The following is a 17,668-nucleotide window of genomic DNA, read 5'->3' as shown; positions in this document are numbered from 1 at the left end:
CAGGGTGTAATCTGATATTTGTAGTCGGGAAGGAATTTATTTTTCCCCTTATGAGATCATTAGATATTTCTCAAGTGTTGTTTTTTTGTTTGCCTGTCTCTGGATCAATGTACTGTAAGGACAGATATAAGATACATTATCTGTCTAGATTTAGCATAGGTTGAACTTTATGGACGTATGTCTTTTCAACCTTATCTATGTTATGTAACTATAATCTCGGCGTTCTTTGCGCTCTGACATTTTAAGTGGTAAACTTGGGAAATCGAAATCGGGCAGTCTGCAAATTTCTAATAGGTTCTTGCGTCCCTTAACTATTTGGGTATCCAGAGATGTTGCGTCTAAGTCATTGGGTCTGGCAATCCAGGTACCCCATACAGTTGAAGCTTCAACAATTTCATTGCCCATTTTTGTGGGAGTCTGTTTTAGAAAGCAATCTTACAGGACGAGGACTCTTCTATTCCATCATCCATGGCAAAGCGATCATGTGATCGCACGTGCCGAAGGGGCTGTGGCACTCGCAGGGTTATATAAGTCCCAAATGCGCTCAATCCCATCTTCATTCTGCTATTGATTTCATTCAAAAGGTTCCATTGTTTAATTGCCGGCCAAGGTAGACCTAGTCTTCGACTTCGAGTTCTATTTCATTTATGTAAATCTTTGTATACTTTACATATTTGAACATCAATTTGGGTTTGTTGATATTCATACGGAGAACCACATTATTACTTCGGAAAGTTCTCCAATTTGTTGTCGACTAGACCTGTGGGGGAAAAAAAACAATGTCCTCTACAAATCATAGTGGACTGAAATATTCACCATTGATTTAATTCCTTCTTCCCAATCTGTCTTGAACAATTATTGTGTTGCAGTGGAAAAGCTTTGGTGATATGGTGTTTGTCGTATTCTGTTGCTGATCCTTATTTTGCTAGTATCTTCATGTAATCTAATGGTTTGTGGCATTCTCCCTCGTAAATCTTTAATTACAATTCACGCTTCAAGATTTTATTTTCTTAGTGCATCTAGGACCGCTGAGGTGTAGACAATCAAATGATTTTTTGTAATCTAGGAATCCTAAATTGACTGGTAGATCATATTCATTACATTGGGAAATAACTTTTTGTATGACTTGGATGTGGTCCAGTGTGTTGTATCCACTGCAAAATCCTGCTTATTCTCTAGGCTACGGGTGCGCAAACTAGGGGGGGAGATAGTGGGGTTGGTGGTGTGCAGGTGACATTTTATATGTGGGGCGGGAGTGCCAAACTGAACCCTACACACAGCGGCCCCGCACTGTTCCCCACAACATTTAAATTGATTGCCGGGGGAGAGTGCGGGGGGTTCTGTGACTGCCTCTTTCTATCCGGCTTCTCCTGCATCTTTTTGATACCGACGATAGATACGTCGCCAAGACAATGTGGCATCGTGTTGCAGAGGAAGAGATGCCGGAGAGCTGGTAAGAGGGCAGGGGTGCACGACTTAAAGTTTGAGCACCAGTGCTCTACGCTTAGCAAAATCCAGGGTCTGTTGTATCCAATTATGGAATATTTATTTTTGGAAAAATCTTGTATGATTGGAAGTAGACTGATCTATAGTTTTGTGGTCTTTTCTCCTTTCTTGTGGATGAGGATAGCTATGGCATTACTCAATTGGTCTAGCATTTTCCTGTTCAGGCAGCATGCAAAGTTTTTAGCAAGTTTTTTTTTTTTCTATTCTCTGTCTTGTCATCGGCATAGAGGTGATATTTGATCCCAAAAGATGTGATTAGGTCACCTAGAGTGTGTAAAGAGAAGAGGTCCCAGGACAGAGCCCTGGTGTAACCCCCACAGATCGATAAGAGGTGTTCGCAAGAGACACAAAGTACGATGGGATAGGTAAGAAGAGATCCAGGATAGAGAGTTATGAATACCTAGAGTATGGAGGATGTGAAGAGGGTGGTCTACAGTATGAAATGCTGCAGAGAGGTCGAGTAATATGAGCAGAGTGTAAGGACCCATGTCTTTGGCAGCATAGAGGTCATTGGTTATTTTAGTGAGTGTTGTTTCAGTGGAGTGAGCAGTTCGGAAGCCAGATTATAGAGGTCTAGGAGAGAATAGGTGGTGAGAAAATGGAGCAAGCGAGAGAATACAAGACGTTCAAGACGTTCAAGGAGTTGAGGCAAAAGGCAGAAGGGAGACAGGACGGTAGTTAGAAAGACAGTCAATCTTGCTGTTTTTGTGTAATGGTATAACTGATGCATGCATGTTTGAAGGAGGGAAAGGTCCCAGCGAGGGAGGAGTTAAAAAAAAAAAAGTGAGTGCATAGGGATTATAAAAGAAGCAAGAGATTTTAGGAGATTGAAGGGAATGGGTGTCAAGTGGACAGGTGGTAGAGGGAAAAGAGATCAGCAACGACACATCCTCCTCTGAGACAGCGGAAAACGAGTCAAGGAAGGCAGGAGGAGTTAGGAAGTGGTGTAGGATGGGAGGAGGATACAGAGGGGATGTCCTGATTTATGGATTCACCTTTTCCTTGGAATAGTCGGCAAAGTCCTGTGATGAGATGGAGGAAGAACAGCAGACAGCAGAGGGTGGTCTGAGTAGGGAGTCCAAGACAGAGAGTCGGCATGGGTTAGACTTGTGCATGTTGATTAGTGAAGAAAAGTAGATTTGTTTAGCTTGAGGGGGCAGAGTTGAAACAGGATAGCATAAATTTGTAGTGAAGGAAGTCTGCTAGTTAGATTACCTCCAGAGGTGTTCTAAGGAACGTGTGCAGGAATGCAGCATGCACGTGTGGCAATTTAGCCAGGGTCTGGGTTTAGAAGGGCAGGAACGGCAGAGAGAAAGCAGGGCATGTAGATCAAGAGGAGGATAGGGCAAAGTTGTAGTTCCTGACCAGGTTCTCAGGGTCTGGAGCTGAGGGAGAAGCGTAAAGTGGAAACCAAAACTGGTAGGTTAAGGCTGCAATTATAGTGGCAGCGGCTGCGCGAACACCAAACATCTTTGAGGTCCCCCATAGAACCACGAGCTATGAAGCACGATTCTGGAGAAGACAAAGGGTGACGCCGGGTCACGTGCACGGTTCAGCCAATGAGGGCGAAACTTTCACATTACGCACAGCGTCGCCTTGAACCTGCAGGTTTTGCTTGAGCAACAGGCGCTCATGACGTTATGTGCTTCGTTGCATGCACAGCAACTATAATCGCGGCCTTATAGAGCGCAGAACTGCAGGAAAAGGGGTAGGTGGAGAAGGGAAGAAGTGAGAGAAAATGAGATGAGGTGATGGTCAGAGAGAAAAAGGGGGGAAATTGAGAAATCAGAAGTTTAGTGAAAACAAGATCTAGGTAGTGGCCATCCTTGTGGGTGCTGGCTGCGGTCCACTGTTGAAGGCCAAAATAAGGTTAGAGAGAAAGCAGGAAGCCCAAGGGAGAGAGGGGGTCATCAATATGGCAGTTGAAGTTCCCAAGGAGAAGAAAAGGGGAGTCTGAATCCTGACTTTCTTTCTTTCCTCAAAGTGAGACAGAGACAGAAGGGGGGTGAGCAAAGGTAGGTGGACAATAGATGACCGCCATGTGGACCGGGAGAGGAGAGAAAAGCGGGACAGTTTGAGCCTCAAAGAAGGGAAAAGCAAGAGGGAGGAATAGGAAGGGTTCGGTAACGGCAGAGAGAGGAGCCCCACGCCTCCACCCGTGCCATCAGGGTGTGGAGTGTGGGAGAGAGGCCACCATAAGAGGGCAGAGTCGGACTGAGTGAGCCAAGTCTCAGTTATAGTAAAGAGGTGAGTGAGAGTGAGAGAAAGTCATGCACAGAGTGGAACTTGTTAGAGAGGGAGCATGCATCCCTAAGGGCACACGAGAAAGGGAGGGTGGCAGGGGATGGGTATGAGGTTAGAGGGGTTGGCACCAGGATTAGAAGTATGTTGGAGTCAAGGACAAGAGCATGTACAAATAAGACGGGGACCAGGATTGGGAGAGATCCCGAGAAGCATGGAAAGAGAATGTGTGAGGATGATTTGTAGGTGTGTGTTTAAGTGCAAGGGGTATAGCTGTGTAGTGTCAGAAGCTGTGTAGTGTCAGAGGGCGCAGGTAAGACAGGAGTTCATGTGATTTGAGAAGTGGCGAAGGAAGGAGAGATGGAGATATGAGAAGAGTTGGACTGTGAGGCTGGTAGAAGCATGTGTTTTGAAGATGTGAGGTCAGAGCAAATATAAATTGGTAGTGGCGGCATGACAGCAATAGTTTAGTGCTGTGAAGTGCACGTTGCGATAGATAATGTCCTCTTTTCAGCGTAGTTCAAATCCAGGTTTCAGGGCCAGTAGCTGTTGTGTTGCCCACTTGTTCCACTGTTGTGTAACTCCTTAAACACTACCACAATACTTGCCACTTAAAATGGCTACTTTAAAGATGGCCTGCTTTACATGTAGGCTGCTTCCTCAGTGTCTGTCTCTAGCGATAAGACTAGCTATGTCACCTGACTGAAGTAAGTGCTACCCTGACAGCTCAATTAGCACATGTGAGGCACATAAAAACAAATGGTATTTCTAAACAGACTGTTGTCCTACCTAGGTTTTACAAGTGGAATTTATTTAAGATAGACATATGCTTTGTTTAGAGAAAATGACTTGCCCAGCTTTTAGAGTTGAGATTAGTTCTTACGTTTTTGATTTTCAAATCTTCTAAATCTTGTTTTGAAGATTTTTTCGGAAGTTCTCAGGAGTCCTTTACACTGCATTAAATATTTTAAATTGAGACGCAAGATTGCTGTGGAAACGATCTTCGTGCTCCATTCTGTGTTTACAAGGAGGAAGTGCATTGAAGAACCTGCTGTATCAGCTTGGTCAAAAGTGTAAAATGGTTGTGTCCTGCAGTTATTTGCTTTACATTTATCTCTAGTCCATGCACCTTTAACTCCTGGGGGTACACTAAAGGGGTACACCTTCTTAAAAAATAAATATATATATTTTACTACATTTACGAAAACCTACACTGTGCACTAGCTTTGTTTAAAAGTTAGGATTGAAATGATGACATCTACCCCTTGAATCACTGGTGTTGCCAGCATCCTTAGTGGAAACCCAGGCTCCTGCATGTGTATTATATAAAATGTATTTATGTTCAACTCCCACATGGTGTAGGGGTGTGTGTAAATCGGGAGCCACGTTTAGACCGCGTTAAGATGATCCGCGTTGTAGTGGATCGCACTATAACGGGGTGAGCTGTATCTAGAAATCTCAGACAATATGTTTTTCAAGATCGTTGTTATCCCCACTTTTTATTTTTTTTTTCCTTTGGCAATTCGCACATTTTAATGCTCTCTCTGACAATTTTTAGCTTTAATGTTTGCATTTCACACTGAAATAAATAATTGCTGTCTGAAAGTAGTTGCATTTGTGTGTAGTATTGGCTAAATGGTTAAAATGATAGTAGTTTACCGTTTTTAATATAAAGAATAAGTTTGCATCAACTGCTCACTAACACTATTTTTTACTGTTAATCTGTACCTACACCTTCTGAATGTGGTGGTCAGGATCCATATGCATCTGAGCATACAAGTTCTTTGCCAAGTGGAAGTGATACCTTCCTCACAACGAACTATATTTATCATAATCCCATTGTGAGCCATCATTTAACATAAGGGATCATTTTTAGAAGGATGTGTTAATTACATTTAACCCTTTGTGTGCCGAAGAGGATGCGGCATGACTGCCACAGTCCCTTGGGCACAAAGCGATCACTGAGGTGTCATTGGCGTGAATAGGAGTGCTCTTTTCCTCTTTCAGCCAGATTATCCCTTGATATTGAGCAGGAAACCCATGACACAGCTCCCATGTCATGGGGCCTGTAGAGTGCAAGACCTCATTGTGGATTCAAGCGGGACACACAGGGTTAAAGCCGCTTTGTTTTTTACATGCAGTATTCATAATAGAGACTTTTTTTTTTTTTTAGGTGCATTTGTTTGCCTTCCTTGGAAATCTGAAAACTGGTAGCCAAACCGTGGGGCGATATGAAGCAGCAATTGATTATGTTGCAGCCCCCTATTGGACCACAGTAGTGACACCAAAACTGTAGGAAGCTCAGTGCGGTTCAGCTTGAGAACCTGTGTGAATACCGTTTCAAGCGGCATTGCAGATTTAAGTTTTTTTTTTTTTGTATAAATGAATGTAGTGGTGCTCTGCCTAAATAGGTAATAATATTTGATGACCAAATGAACCTGAACACCTAAAAGGCACCCAAATACGAAGTTGACATGATAAAATGCGTCGCCTTTGTGACATCACTGGACGTCAAAGAATTTTGTGAAGACTTTTGTCTCTGTAGACTGCATGGAAAGCAGCTCTGTGCTGGGGGAATCAAGTGAGCTGAAACGGCAGGAGTTGCCATGGGAACACTACACGCCAAAAGGCTTTAGCAAAGAGGTAATACTCTTATTTGTCTCACTATATATTTTTTTAATATATAAATATACTTAACATGGGAGTGGAGGGCACCCAAAGCTGCTCTGCTCTGAGGACTCCTTGGTTACCAAGGTGGTTACTGGTTAAGTAACCTCGTATAAATCTTCCTCCAGAGGAACAAAATTGCTGTCAAATCTCAGGGCGGTTTTCTATGAAACGCCCATTTAAATAACCTAGAACTAGGCTGTAATAACCATACGTTAATCAGTAATTATCTCGGGAACTGGGGGGCTTCCGGAGCCGAAAATGCTGTGGTTCCCCGTGATTCCTATCCTATTAAAAAACAAAACAAAAAAACAGTTGGCTGGAAGAGGCTTGTTGGTTTAAATAAAAGATTGAATAAGAAGTAAAAAATAGCTAGAAAAAAGGTGATCAACTGGATTTAAAGGGCACCATTCAGCACCAAGTATTAAGATTAATTTGGGGGGTGGGGGGAGGGGGGGTGAGAGAGCTTCCACTGAGGATAGGTGTGTGACTGTTCTGTGCTCTACTGTGGGGTTTTGTTTATTTTCCGCTCTCCTCCTATGCTTCGCTGTAAGAGCATAATGAATTATATTACACTGTTACCCATACACTGCACCATTATTTATACACCTCTCTCCAACAACATCTTTACCCCTCAATAAAAAGCCCCCCGACAAATCCTCTATTTACATCCTCTATCTACTCCTTCCTGGGCTGGGAATATCTCTCCTAATCCTGGACCCAGCCATATACACACCTGCTCTCGCCCACGTCTCCCTGCCACCTCTTCCCCTGCTAATTGTTAATACTGACAAGCATCCCAACAGCCAGCACTCAAGGCTACTGTCCCACACCCACAGTCACTCCTACCAACCATTGTTGCCAAGCACTGCCATCTACAGCACTTATTCCCTCACCTGCTGTCTCTGTAAGTTCCCCATCATACCACTTAGATCAGTGGTGCGCAAAGTGGGGGAAGCGAAACTCTGTGGGGGGCGCGGGGTTTACACAGACCCCCGCACGCTTTCCGAATACATTTAAAATAATGCTGGGGGAGCTGCTGAGCCTCTGTAAACGTCTACTTACCTTGTTTCAGACGCCCCTGGTCACGTATCGCTATGGCAACGCGACGCCAGGACGTCTGAAGCAGGGAGGGGGACAGACAGAAGGGGGCGCAAGGAAAAAAAATTGCGCTCCCCCGACTTAAATTGTAAACTCTTCGGGGCAGAGCTCTCCGTTCCTATTGTCTGATTTTGCTGCGCTTATTCTATTATTCCCTGTACTGTATTCATTGTGAAGGGCTGAGTATACTTTTGCTGCTATATAAAGACATACATACACTACATGATGGAAAGGAGGACAATTTTTGACATTGACAGTTGGGGGGAACAAAATATAAATTAATGTTAAATAGGACAATGTTCAAGAGAAAAGAAATAGACATTGTCTGTTAATGCTTCCCATTTTGCAGATCAGAGTATCTTAAGACTTTGAGGAGCGAGTGAGGGTTAGGGCACGCAGGGGCAGGGCAGGAGAGAAGGGTGGTGCAGGGCACAAGTGGTCAAAGGAAGAAGGGAAATGGATGGATAAGAATCCTGTTTTTGCAGTCTATTTTCAATCTTGACTGCATCAAGTATCACATGCTGCTTGTTTGCGTGGCATGTACAGAAATGTAGTTGCTCGTCCATTTTTTCCAAGCATTCAAAAGATTAAGACCACAAATCTGGAGAAGAGATCAGTTATAGAACACCTCTGGTTTTGGATGCCCTGATAGTGCATCTTTTGAACCTGTATATTAAATCTTAACTGTTGACATGGAAGATAACCTTCCACATAGCCATAACGGCAGCGTTCCTTATCATTCACCAGGATAAAGCAGAGTCATGATACTAGTTTTACTATTTTTTGCCTACAGTGATCTCAATTTCACATTAACCAAGAAATTGCAATTCCCTAATTTTGCCCAAAACCAGGAAATAAGAGGAAGTATATCAATGTGGTGAGTTGTTTCAAAACATATCAACCGGGTGCATGGTATCAGTCTGTTTATCCTCACAGAAGGACCCAGGATTTGGCAAGCGGCATCCACGGCAACAATATCCAGATGGATTCTCTTAAGTGAATTTTCTCCTTTTTGTTCATACGCTTTCCTTAAGTCTAAAAGCTCATTCAAAAAGGGCCATAGCCACAGTATGGGCGTTTAAGGCACAGGCATCACCTGCACACATCTGCAAGGCAGCCGCATAGTTACATAGTAGATGAGGTTGAAAAAAGACGTGTCCAAGTTCAACCTATGCTAAATTTAGACACTTTCGCCTATATCTATACTTATTGATCCAAAGGAAGGCAAACAAAAAAGTGTGCGCGTTAGTAGTGAAACTTCTCTGTTTTGACACTCGGTGTTTCATGCCATAAATATCATAAACATGAAAGTACAATTTCATTGATAAAATACAGTGAAGTTTGATTGTGAAGGCGTGTATTTGGCACATGCCCCTTATATTTGTGTCTTTATTTATATAGCACCAAAAGTGTGTGTGCGGGGTGTGGTGTGTGTTCATACCTGACAGGCCGTAGACTGCTTTTCTGGGGCCCAGGACAAATTTCCATTCTCTCCAAATCCTGCTGGAGAGAAATTACATTCTGCTCTGATTCTATTACCTTACACAATTTGTGTATCAGCAGCAAAGATGGAGACTTTGCTCTCGATGCCAACCTCCAGGTCTCCAATAATCTGCCTGCCCATCTCACACTGAAAGGGTCCTATATTTTCTTTTCTGACTTTTTTGTTAAGGTACTTAATGAAAAAAGGATTGCAATAGAACGTAAGATCAATCCTAAAAAGTTCTTTATCCATTTTTGCTAATTTGATTGACCGTTTTGCCATTTTCGTTACATTCCTTATAATTCTGATATGATGCCTCCATCCCTTCTGACTTCAAGAATCTAAACACCTGCCTCTTTTCCATTTCCTCCCCTACCTATTGATTTAGCCACATTGAGTAATAAGTACAAAAGAAATAAGTCAAAACCAATCTTATACACTGATGTGTGTGCTTTTTCTAACAATGTTTTGAAGACTACCCATTTATCTTCAACATTTTCCCCTGCAAAGACATCATCCCAATGTATTCCTTGTAGATTAGTCCTCAGTTTATTAAAATCTGCCCGTTTTTAAGGTCTTTGTTGAATCCAAGAACAGTAATCTGTTTTTTTGATTTATTTCAAATGAGACCATGTTATGATCACTGTTAACAAATATTCAAGTCCTGGAACATTTGGGTATTACTTCTACATTGTTTGATATTACCAAATCCAGTATTGCCCCTCTCCTGGTTGGCTCCTCAATTTGGGTCATATTGTCTTTAAGCAACCCCAAAAACCTGTTTCCTTTTGTTGTAATGCTAATCTCATTGCCCCAGTCTGAATAATTAAAATCACCCATTATGCAAACATAACCTTGTTTTGATGCCTTCCCCATTTACAAAAGTATTTGCTTCCTCAATCTCACAGGTATTTGGTGGTTTATAGCAGGGGTGCGAAAACTGGGGGGCGCGCAAGAATGTCTGTGGGGGTGCGGCAGTTACAGAGGCCCCGCGCTCTTCTCCAAGGCATTTAAATTAAATGCCGGGGCAGGCACGAGGCCTCTAGCTCCCTTACCGGCTCTCTGCCGGCTCTTCAACGACTAGTCGCCATGGTCGGGGTGACATGACGCGTTGCAATAGCAACGCACGGCAAATTACGCTGCAGGGTCACGTGACATCACATGACCTGCGGCGTCATTTGACGCCGGGTCCGTGGAGAGGGAGCGCGCGAACGCTGTGGCTGCCAGGCAGGTGGGTGCAGCTCAAGAAGTTTGCGCACCCCTAGTTTATAGCATATCCCTACATTTTCTTTATACTTTTACCTCCACTGCTAATTTCTATCCACAAGGTCTCTCTACATTTTCATCATTCCCTTCCTAAATATCTTCCCTTGTAATAGGTTTTAGATCCGGTTTAACATATAAGCATACTCCACCTCCTCTTCTATTTGCTCGATACTTCCGAAAAAGGGAATAACCCTCTAAATTAACTGTCCAGTCATGAGTTTCATCCCACCATGTTTCAGTAATACCTATATCATACTGCTCCCTTGCAGCTATTAATTCAAATTCCCCCATTTTCTGTCAGGCTTCTTGCATTAGCAAGCCTGCATTTAAGGTTTTTTTTTTCAGCCTGTACTATTACCTTATCTGCTCTTTTTAATTTTTTTATTTTTTTTAATTATTTATTTTTTCCTGCGCCAACTTGGTTTAGTCTTTAGAAGTTTTCTAGTAATATCTGTGTTTTCTATGGGTGTCACTGCTTGTCAAACTCGCACTTGCCGCCATTGCTATTGCCTCATCTCTTCTATTTAGTTATCTGTTTCATTCCCCTCCCCCTCCATCCTAGTCATTTAATACATTTAGGAAATACTATAGGCTGGGCATTCAGGCTTGGGCCGCGTCCATAGTAGAGCGCACTACCTTCCGCGCTCCTCTGTGGCGTTGCGCTTCGAAATGCCAACTTGCTTGCGCACTATGCATTGGCGTCATAGTGTTTTGCTATGTAGCTCACGCCGTATCTAGCACTATGGACGCAGCCTGAAGCCGACACAAGCTTTACTACACACTGAAGTACTTTGCGACCAAACTAAATGAGTTGAAACTGATATCGGTGTTATTTATTATTGCCCTCCTTTATTGTGTTGCTTGGGTATATCCCTACAGTGCCCACGGCCATGGGAAACAGGAAAGAGAAAATGTATCCAACTTACTGTAATTTTCTTTTCTTGGAACCATATGGCATAGTTACCCCGCCCTATGTTTAAACTATCAGTTGTATTTTTCAGGTATGGGAGATGCCAAAGAGTACATGCAGATAGGAGAGGCCGTTTATGGTACTACCGGCAGAATTACATTTCCTGTCCTACACAAGCGTAGGGTGGACTTAACCCTACAGTGCCCACTGCCATATGGTTCCAGGAAAATAAAATTACAGAAAGTTGGATACATTTTCTCTTTCCCAGGCTGTTATAGCTGCAAATGTTACGCTTGGAAAGTTACGAAGATGCACTACATTGTTGAGCTCTACAAATATAAAACCTATGGATTTGCTAGTGGTCTACAATGTAAGCAGTCCGCTAACCCGGCAACTCCAAGGGCTTCTGCTACGCATTACAGAAATGTGTTGCCAGCAGGTGTCAATTGTATAAAATGTTGCTGTGGATGGTTACGAGATGTCCTTTTGTGATGCAAAATGTTAAACCTTGGTTTAGTGGACAGCCCTGTTATGTAATTCGTACCAGGTGTGATTACTTTTTTCTAAGCAGGTGTGCAGTATGTTTGACTAATCTATTAAATATTAAACAGCACACAGAACCCCAGCAAGCTCATTTTGGGACCCCTTCAGCCCCCCACAAAATATATATGCATGCGTCAAAAAGGAGAGCTATTGAGCGTGGCAAATGTATACAAGCGACAGAAGCCCAATGCTACATCCAATATGACAAAAATACACAGTAAAATACTTATATATTCTCTTGAAAAAGGGTCATTTAGTTTAACCCTTTGGCCAAAGCATTGTGAGCCACGACAAGGCAGACCCAGTTCCACAGGTCCTAACACTACCAGATAAAATACTAATGCCTTCCAAGTAAGGAGAGTGCAGGATTTCACAGTGATATGTAAATGGATAGAAAAAAAATATTAGTGTAAAAAGTTTTCAACTTAAACTCCAAAATGTACCAGATTGTGTCTCGCTCGCATTCCCCAAAGGTATGTAGCCTATCGGACACTTTCTCTGATGGGAGCAGGGATTTCTCTCTCTGATCTTTCCTTGGTTTACTCCCACTGCCAAAATCCTCCAACAGATATCAGAGGGTGAAATTGTTGTACTTGTAATTGGGTACATTTGAATAAGTGTGTGTGTGTGTGTGTATTTTTTTATTTCAATATTCTTTTATTTTACTTAAATAAATTAACATCTTACTTGTATAAATATTGTTCCTTTATCAAAATTGTACATCTATCTTGGTAAAAACAATTATGTTCCTAACAATTTTTCTTTACTGTTTTCTGTATGTTGCATATCAATATATAAATCCCTTTGGATTCTTTTCATTTCAAATTATTTTTATTTTTTAACATAGTAAAGCTTTGAAGCAGGGCTTCTCCAGAGCTGACCCGTGTTAATTTCCGCATCAGGGGACCCAGTTTCTGGGGATACCTTTTTGAAGGGGGTGCCGGTATGTCTGCATTTTTCTGCAGTTTAAAGCTCCCTTGTCATATGGGCCAATAGGAAGATGTCACGGCTTCCTATTGGCTTGCAGAGCCTGGGATCTTTGAAAAAGCAGCCACAATATGAAACCTGGAGTGGTTACCAGCACACATTACGTAAATACCCCCGGAAGAAGGGGGTCTCTGAAGCTGAAATTTAATAGGATTAGCTCCTGAGTCTCCCTGCTCAAATCCTGTATTTAAAAAAAAAAAAAAACTGCTTGAATTCTCTTAAAAAAAAAAAAAAAAAAGAGAACTGTCCTGCGCTCAGGCCGTCATCCAGCACAATAAGTGTCAGTGAGTCACATAGGAAAGGAGTAGGGGGCCAAAGTGAGGTCAGAGCTTGGGAAGGAAACCTTACCTATGAAAGCTCACTTGCAGACCTTGGTTCTGCTCTCCTCTGCGTTCCAAATCCTGGCGTGCAGCCTTCTGTGTGCGCAGTATAGAAGAGAAGGGAATCCGGCGCCACAACCGGTGACAGAATCCAGGGCACTTCCGGAAGTGCCCTGGATTCTGTCACCGGTTGAGGCGCCGGATTCCCTTCTCTTCTATGAATTATCTTTAAACCCTTTGGATATGCTGAAGCACCAGCGTGTAACAGCCCTTTTGGCAAGTCGTGACGTCACCGCAGGGATTTGCACGGAAGAGGAAAGTCGCCGCTCTCCTGCTTAAGCTTTGGTCCCGCTGCGGCCGTCGGCGCGTGCGGCTGCGGGCCACCAGCTGCTTGCCCCTGTTGTAGTTGCCCCCGCTGGCTCCTTCCGGCGTGGCTGACTGCGTGCTGTGACGCGTCAGCCAGCCGGAGCTACAAGGAACTTGTGATTTTGGCCAGTGTCGCGTCACGTGACATTCCAGCAGCCAATCCGATTCCCCCCTGCTTCGATTCCCCCCCCCCCCCCGTTCCGATTTCCCCCTTCAGCTCTGATCCCCGTTTCGATCCCCCCTCTGCCCGACCCTCCCTTCCGATTTCCCCCCTTGCTCCGATTCACCTCGCCCCGTGTGCCTGTGTGTGCCTGTGCGCGCCTGTGTGTGTGTGTGACTGTGCGTGTGTGCGTGTGTGCCTGTGCGCGCCTGTTGGTTTTATTTGTTACTTTGGCCGGCTCGGGAGGAGGGAGGGGTGATGCGCGAGAGGCAGAATCTTGACAATTTGTATCTCCCGCTCCCTACTCCTTACAGACCGCATATCGCGGGTCTGTGCCTGTCGGCGCGCTGACTGAGGGAACGGGGCCTTAGCTTTAGAGTACATTAGCAGTAAACACAATCTTGCCTGGAAAACAAGACAGCCATAGTGCTTGCCCATGTGAAGGTCTGTCAATAACTTCAGGAAACTGAAGTGGATAAGACATTTTTAGAATCTTTACAGTTATGCCCTAAAGACATTTTTGTAAATGCACATTTGTATATGCAATAAACAGTATCTTAAGGTTTTATATGCTTCATAGGAGCTCATAAGGAAAGGGATACAGCAACACCTCCAAATTTGCTTAGTGAAGGATTTCCAGAGGCAAGGGCAATGAATCATGATTATGATAAATGGCAAAATGATTTGGTAAAAAAATAATCCTAGGGTGGGGCTTGTCAGCAGGGGGAGATTGACATCCACACACAGCCAACGACTGGTGACTGGGGTAGCCAAAACGGCTCGCCAAGCAACGCTGGTTTGTGTAAAAAAAAAATAAAAAAATCTGTCTGGCTCCTAAGTTTTAATATTTTCGGACGCCCCTGTATAGTGTGAATGTTTAATTCACCATTGTAGTTGAAATGTTTTCACTGAGAAAAGCATTAGTTCCCCTTCCTCAGATCAGGTTTATTTCTATTAGGTGGTAATTATTGTTCCCTCCATATTTCAATGCCCGCAGCATAATTATTTAAAACAAAATAAAAACATGTAGGTTAACAGTCTTTTCACACCAGTTTAGGTACAAATTATGTTTTTAAACTTCATCCGACGTAATAATTCTATCACCTACATTGAATCTATTACATGTGCCACTTCCATTCCTTTTCACCTGGGATATATTGGCACTATAGTGGGTGTGGGGCTTTTAGGTACAGGTTACTATTAATAATGGAAATATGGAGAACAAAAAGCGCACTAGCAAAAACGGAGCAGGATCGACCCAGAATCAAAAATAATTAAAAGGGCACTTTAATGTGACAAAAGACCCATCCAACGCGTTTCAAACGTCACAGCGTTCTTTTTCCTTGAAAAAGAACGCTGTGACGTTCGAAACGCGTTGGATGGGTCTTTTGTCACATTAAAGTGCCCTTTTAATTATTTTTGATTCTGGGTCCTTCCTGCTCCGTTTTTGCTAGTGCGCTTTTTGTTCTCCATATTTCCTGTATACTGCATATCTGAAGCTGCACAGCCTGCCTTCCACTCCCAAGATGTGAGTATTGCTTATGTTCAGGGGAACCTGCCGAATAGACTGAGGGTGAGTGGGCTTGTACCATCTACCACCTGTCTTCAGGAGGATAGTACCCATACATACTATTGCATATTAAGTACTATTTCATACTCTTTTTATACCTTGGTTTAGTGGTTTGGCTTACTTCATTTCATCATACCTGCATTAGAGCGCTTTAGCCTATTTTTTCTACTATTAATAATGGTTATGATCATATGTTACAAGATTACAATCTCCACAGCTGTCTGGTTTATGTGTGTGATCTCTTAGACCATACAGGAGGTGCAGCAGATGAGCTGTGTGATGCCGTTCCAGAGACCACACTCGTCAATTCCATGGCTGTGAAAGGTCGACTGTCAACTACACCAGATGCTGCAGATTTTGGTAACTGCATTTATGAATATTAAATCTTGCAGCTGTTAATGAAAAACGAAATGATCTACTCTATTGCCTAAAATGCTTAACTTGAAAATGTGCCCTCTCAGATTTCAAAAGTGCATGATTTCACAAAGAACTAGTTTAAGCTTGGAAAAGTATGTTCTACAAGAATCTACGTATACTTGGTATTTACACCATCTCAAGCACATGCTAGTTTCGCATCAGCAGTAATTTAGCTTGTTCACTGAAGTTGACCCGCAGCGCATTGCAAATAATTTCAGGCTTTCTCTGAATCAAAAGCTTAGCTCCCTTTTGTGCATCTGGGCCTGAATGTCTCTGGTATTGTAGTAAAAACATGCAAAATCTTTTTCTACAGGTTTCAGTAACAGTGATAAATCAAGAGGATCAGGGGAGTCGCCTTCACAATGGACATGATTCATAGCCTAGAGACTCATCCGTTTCAGTAACGCTAGATGAAGAGGACCGAAATATTTCGCCTTTAGATTGGACAATGAATCAGCCTGCAGATGCAGTAACCTCTTTGCTTGCGGAAGAGCTTGCAATGCAAAGAATGTGTTGCAAGACCATCTGACCGAGAAGGGATCAACCTATACCATAAAATCAAAGTGCCACTAAAATCATAGTATTCCATATTTATCGGGTTCATTAACAGTGTAGATCAACCTACACTGGTACATTTTACTGTACAATCATATATATATATATATATATATATATATATCTTAAATATATATATATATATATATATATCTTAAATATATATATATATATATATATATATCTTAAATATATATATATATATATATATATATATATCTTAAATATTTAAAATGGTTGATTCCGGTATCACATGCTAAATGTTTCTTTGCTGGGACCATATACTGTACCTGCCTTATATAACACATAGGTAAAAAAAAAAAAAAAAAGTATTACATATGATTTTGTAAACCAAGTATTATTGCCTTAATGTTTTTTAACCCTGTTACACGCTGCTTGTAGATCTGTTAATATAGTGAGACTTTTATGATAGTTTACAGACTACTCTTTGCTAATTTTTGATTACAATGTTTGCATTCTTTTGTATTTGTACAGGGCAAGCAGGTATATTTGACAAAATTGCAGTCATAAAATATTAACAGAAGATGTAAGAAATCTCAGCATGGTCTAAATCTGTTCTTTATACAGAATGTACATTATTGGCCCTACTGGTTTTTTTTTTTTTTTTTTTTTTTTAAATCATCGCTGGGTAACAAAAGCCAGCGGAGCAGGTTAACCGATACGATTGTAATACAGTTTGTATATTGTAAGCTAAAGGTTATTTTTATATTATATACTGTTTAATTGTCAAACCCAATTTGTCTTGGTTTTCCTCTAGTCATTGTGGTTTGATAAGTGCCTTAGAACAATATGAAATTTCTTTTACACCTGTATGTCACTTTATTAGACCAAATATTGAGGAATATATGTTCAACATAAAGACCAGTCTACACAATCCATACTAGCTCCAGAATTTGGTGTGTTATCCCTCCATGTCTAACAATTCTATTTGGCCCATAATGTATCGACAATGAGTAATGATCACAATTCTTTGTGTGTCTGTTCATAATACACAATCTACAGACCTGACACAGGCCTTGGTCTTTTCCCGACTGGATTTTGCAAATTATCTGCTGGTGAGTTTCCAAACATATCAGTCTTGCAGCTGGTGCAAAACGCTGCTGCCTGTGTTATAGCAGCAAAGCAAGGAGAGACCACATGTCTCCTGTATTACGAGATGTGCACTAGCTCCCAGTGGAGCAAAGGGTTAAGATCTTTACCCTTACTTGTTATTGCTTTGTACATGGACTAGCCCCCTCCTTACTTTCAGAACTGCCTAATCGGTAACGCACCCAATTGGGCTCTCAAATCTGCTATTGCCCTTCAACTGATTGTGCCTTGGTTTAAGGTCAATAAATCTGGAGGGAGAGCTTTTTCAAGAACTGCCCCAAGACTGGATTAAGCTTCCTGCTGCTTTAAGAAATCAGGAAGCTTTATTTTCATTCAGAAAGGAAATAATCCTTTATTTATTTTTAAACAAAAATTGCAAACCGACCCTAATACCCTGGCAGCCAGCTTTCCGGCTCCCATTCGTGTTTCCCACCCTTTGTTGGTCTTCTCCTCGTTCCCCTATATG

The 17,668-nt window shown here is 42.2% G+C and overlaps 1 protein-coding gene across 3 annotated transcripts in view; it reads left to right on the top strand.

The window, feature by feature from the left end:
* Positions 1-16,989, top strand: part of PTPN12 (protein tyrosine phosphatase non-receptor type 12) — an 83,992-nt gene extending 67,003 nt beyond the window's left edge. For 2 of the 3 annotated variants that reach the window (XM_075599617.1, XM_075599619.1), the window contains 2 exons: positions 15,367-15,480; positions 15,851-16,989. In XM_075599617.1, the coding sequence (XP_075455732.1) occupies positions 15,367-15,480; positions 15,851-15,909 (173 nt within the window). In that variant the 3' untranslated portion in view covers positions 15,910-16,989. Of the gene's footprint in view, positions 1-6,292; positions 6,391-15,366; positions 15,481-15,850 lie in introns of all 3 variants that reach the window. The other variant, XM_075599618.1, reaches the window with a different exon arrangement.
* Positions 16,990-17,668: the final 679 nt, after the last annotated feature.

This window comes from Ascaphus truei, chromosome 5 (genome assembly GCF_040206685.1).
Source record: "Ascaphus truei isolate aAscTru1 chromosome 5, aAscTru1.hap1, whole genome shotgun sequence".
Lineage (NCBI taxonomy): Eukaryota > Metazoa > Chordata > Amphibia > Anura > Ascaphidae > Ascaphus > Ascaphus truei.
Note: the sequence above shows the minus strand (reverse complement) of the source record. Positions and strands in the feature narration are given on the sequence as shown.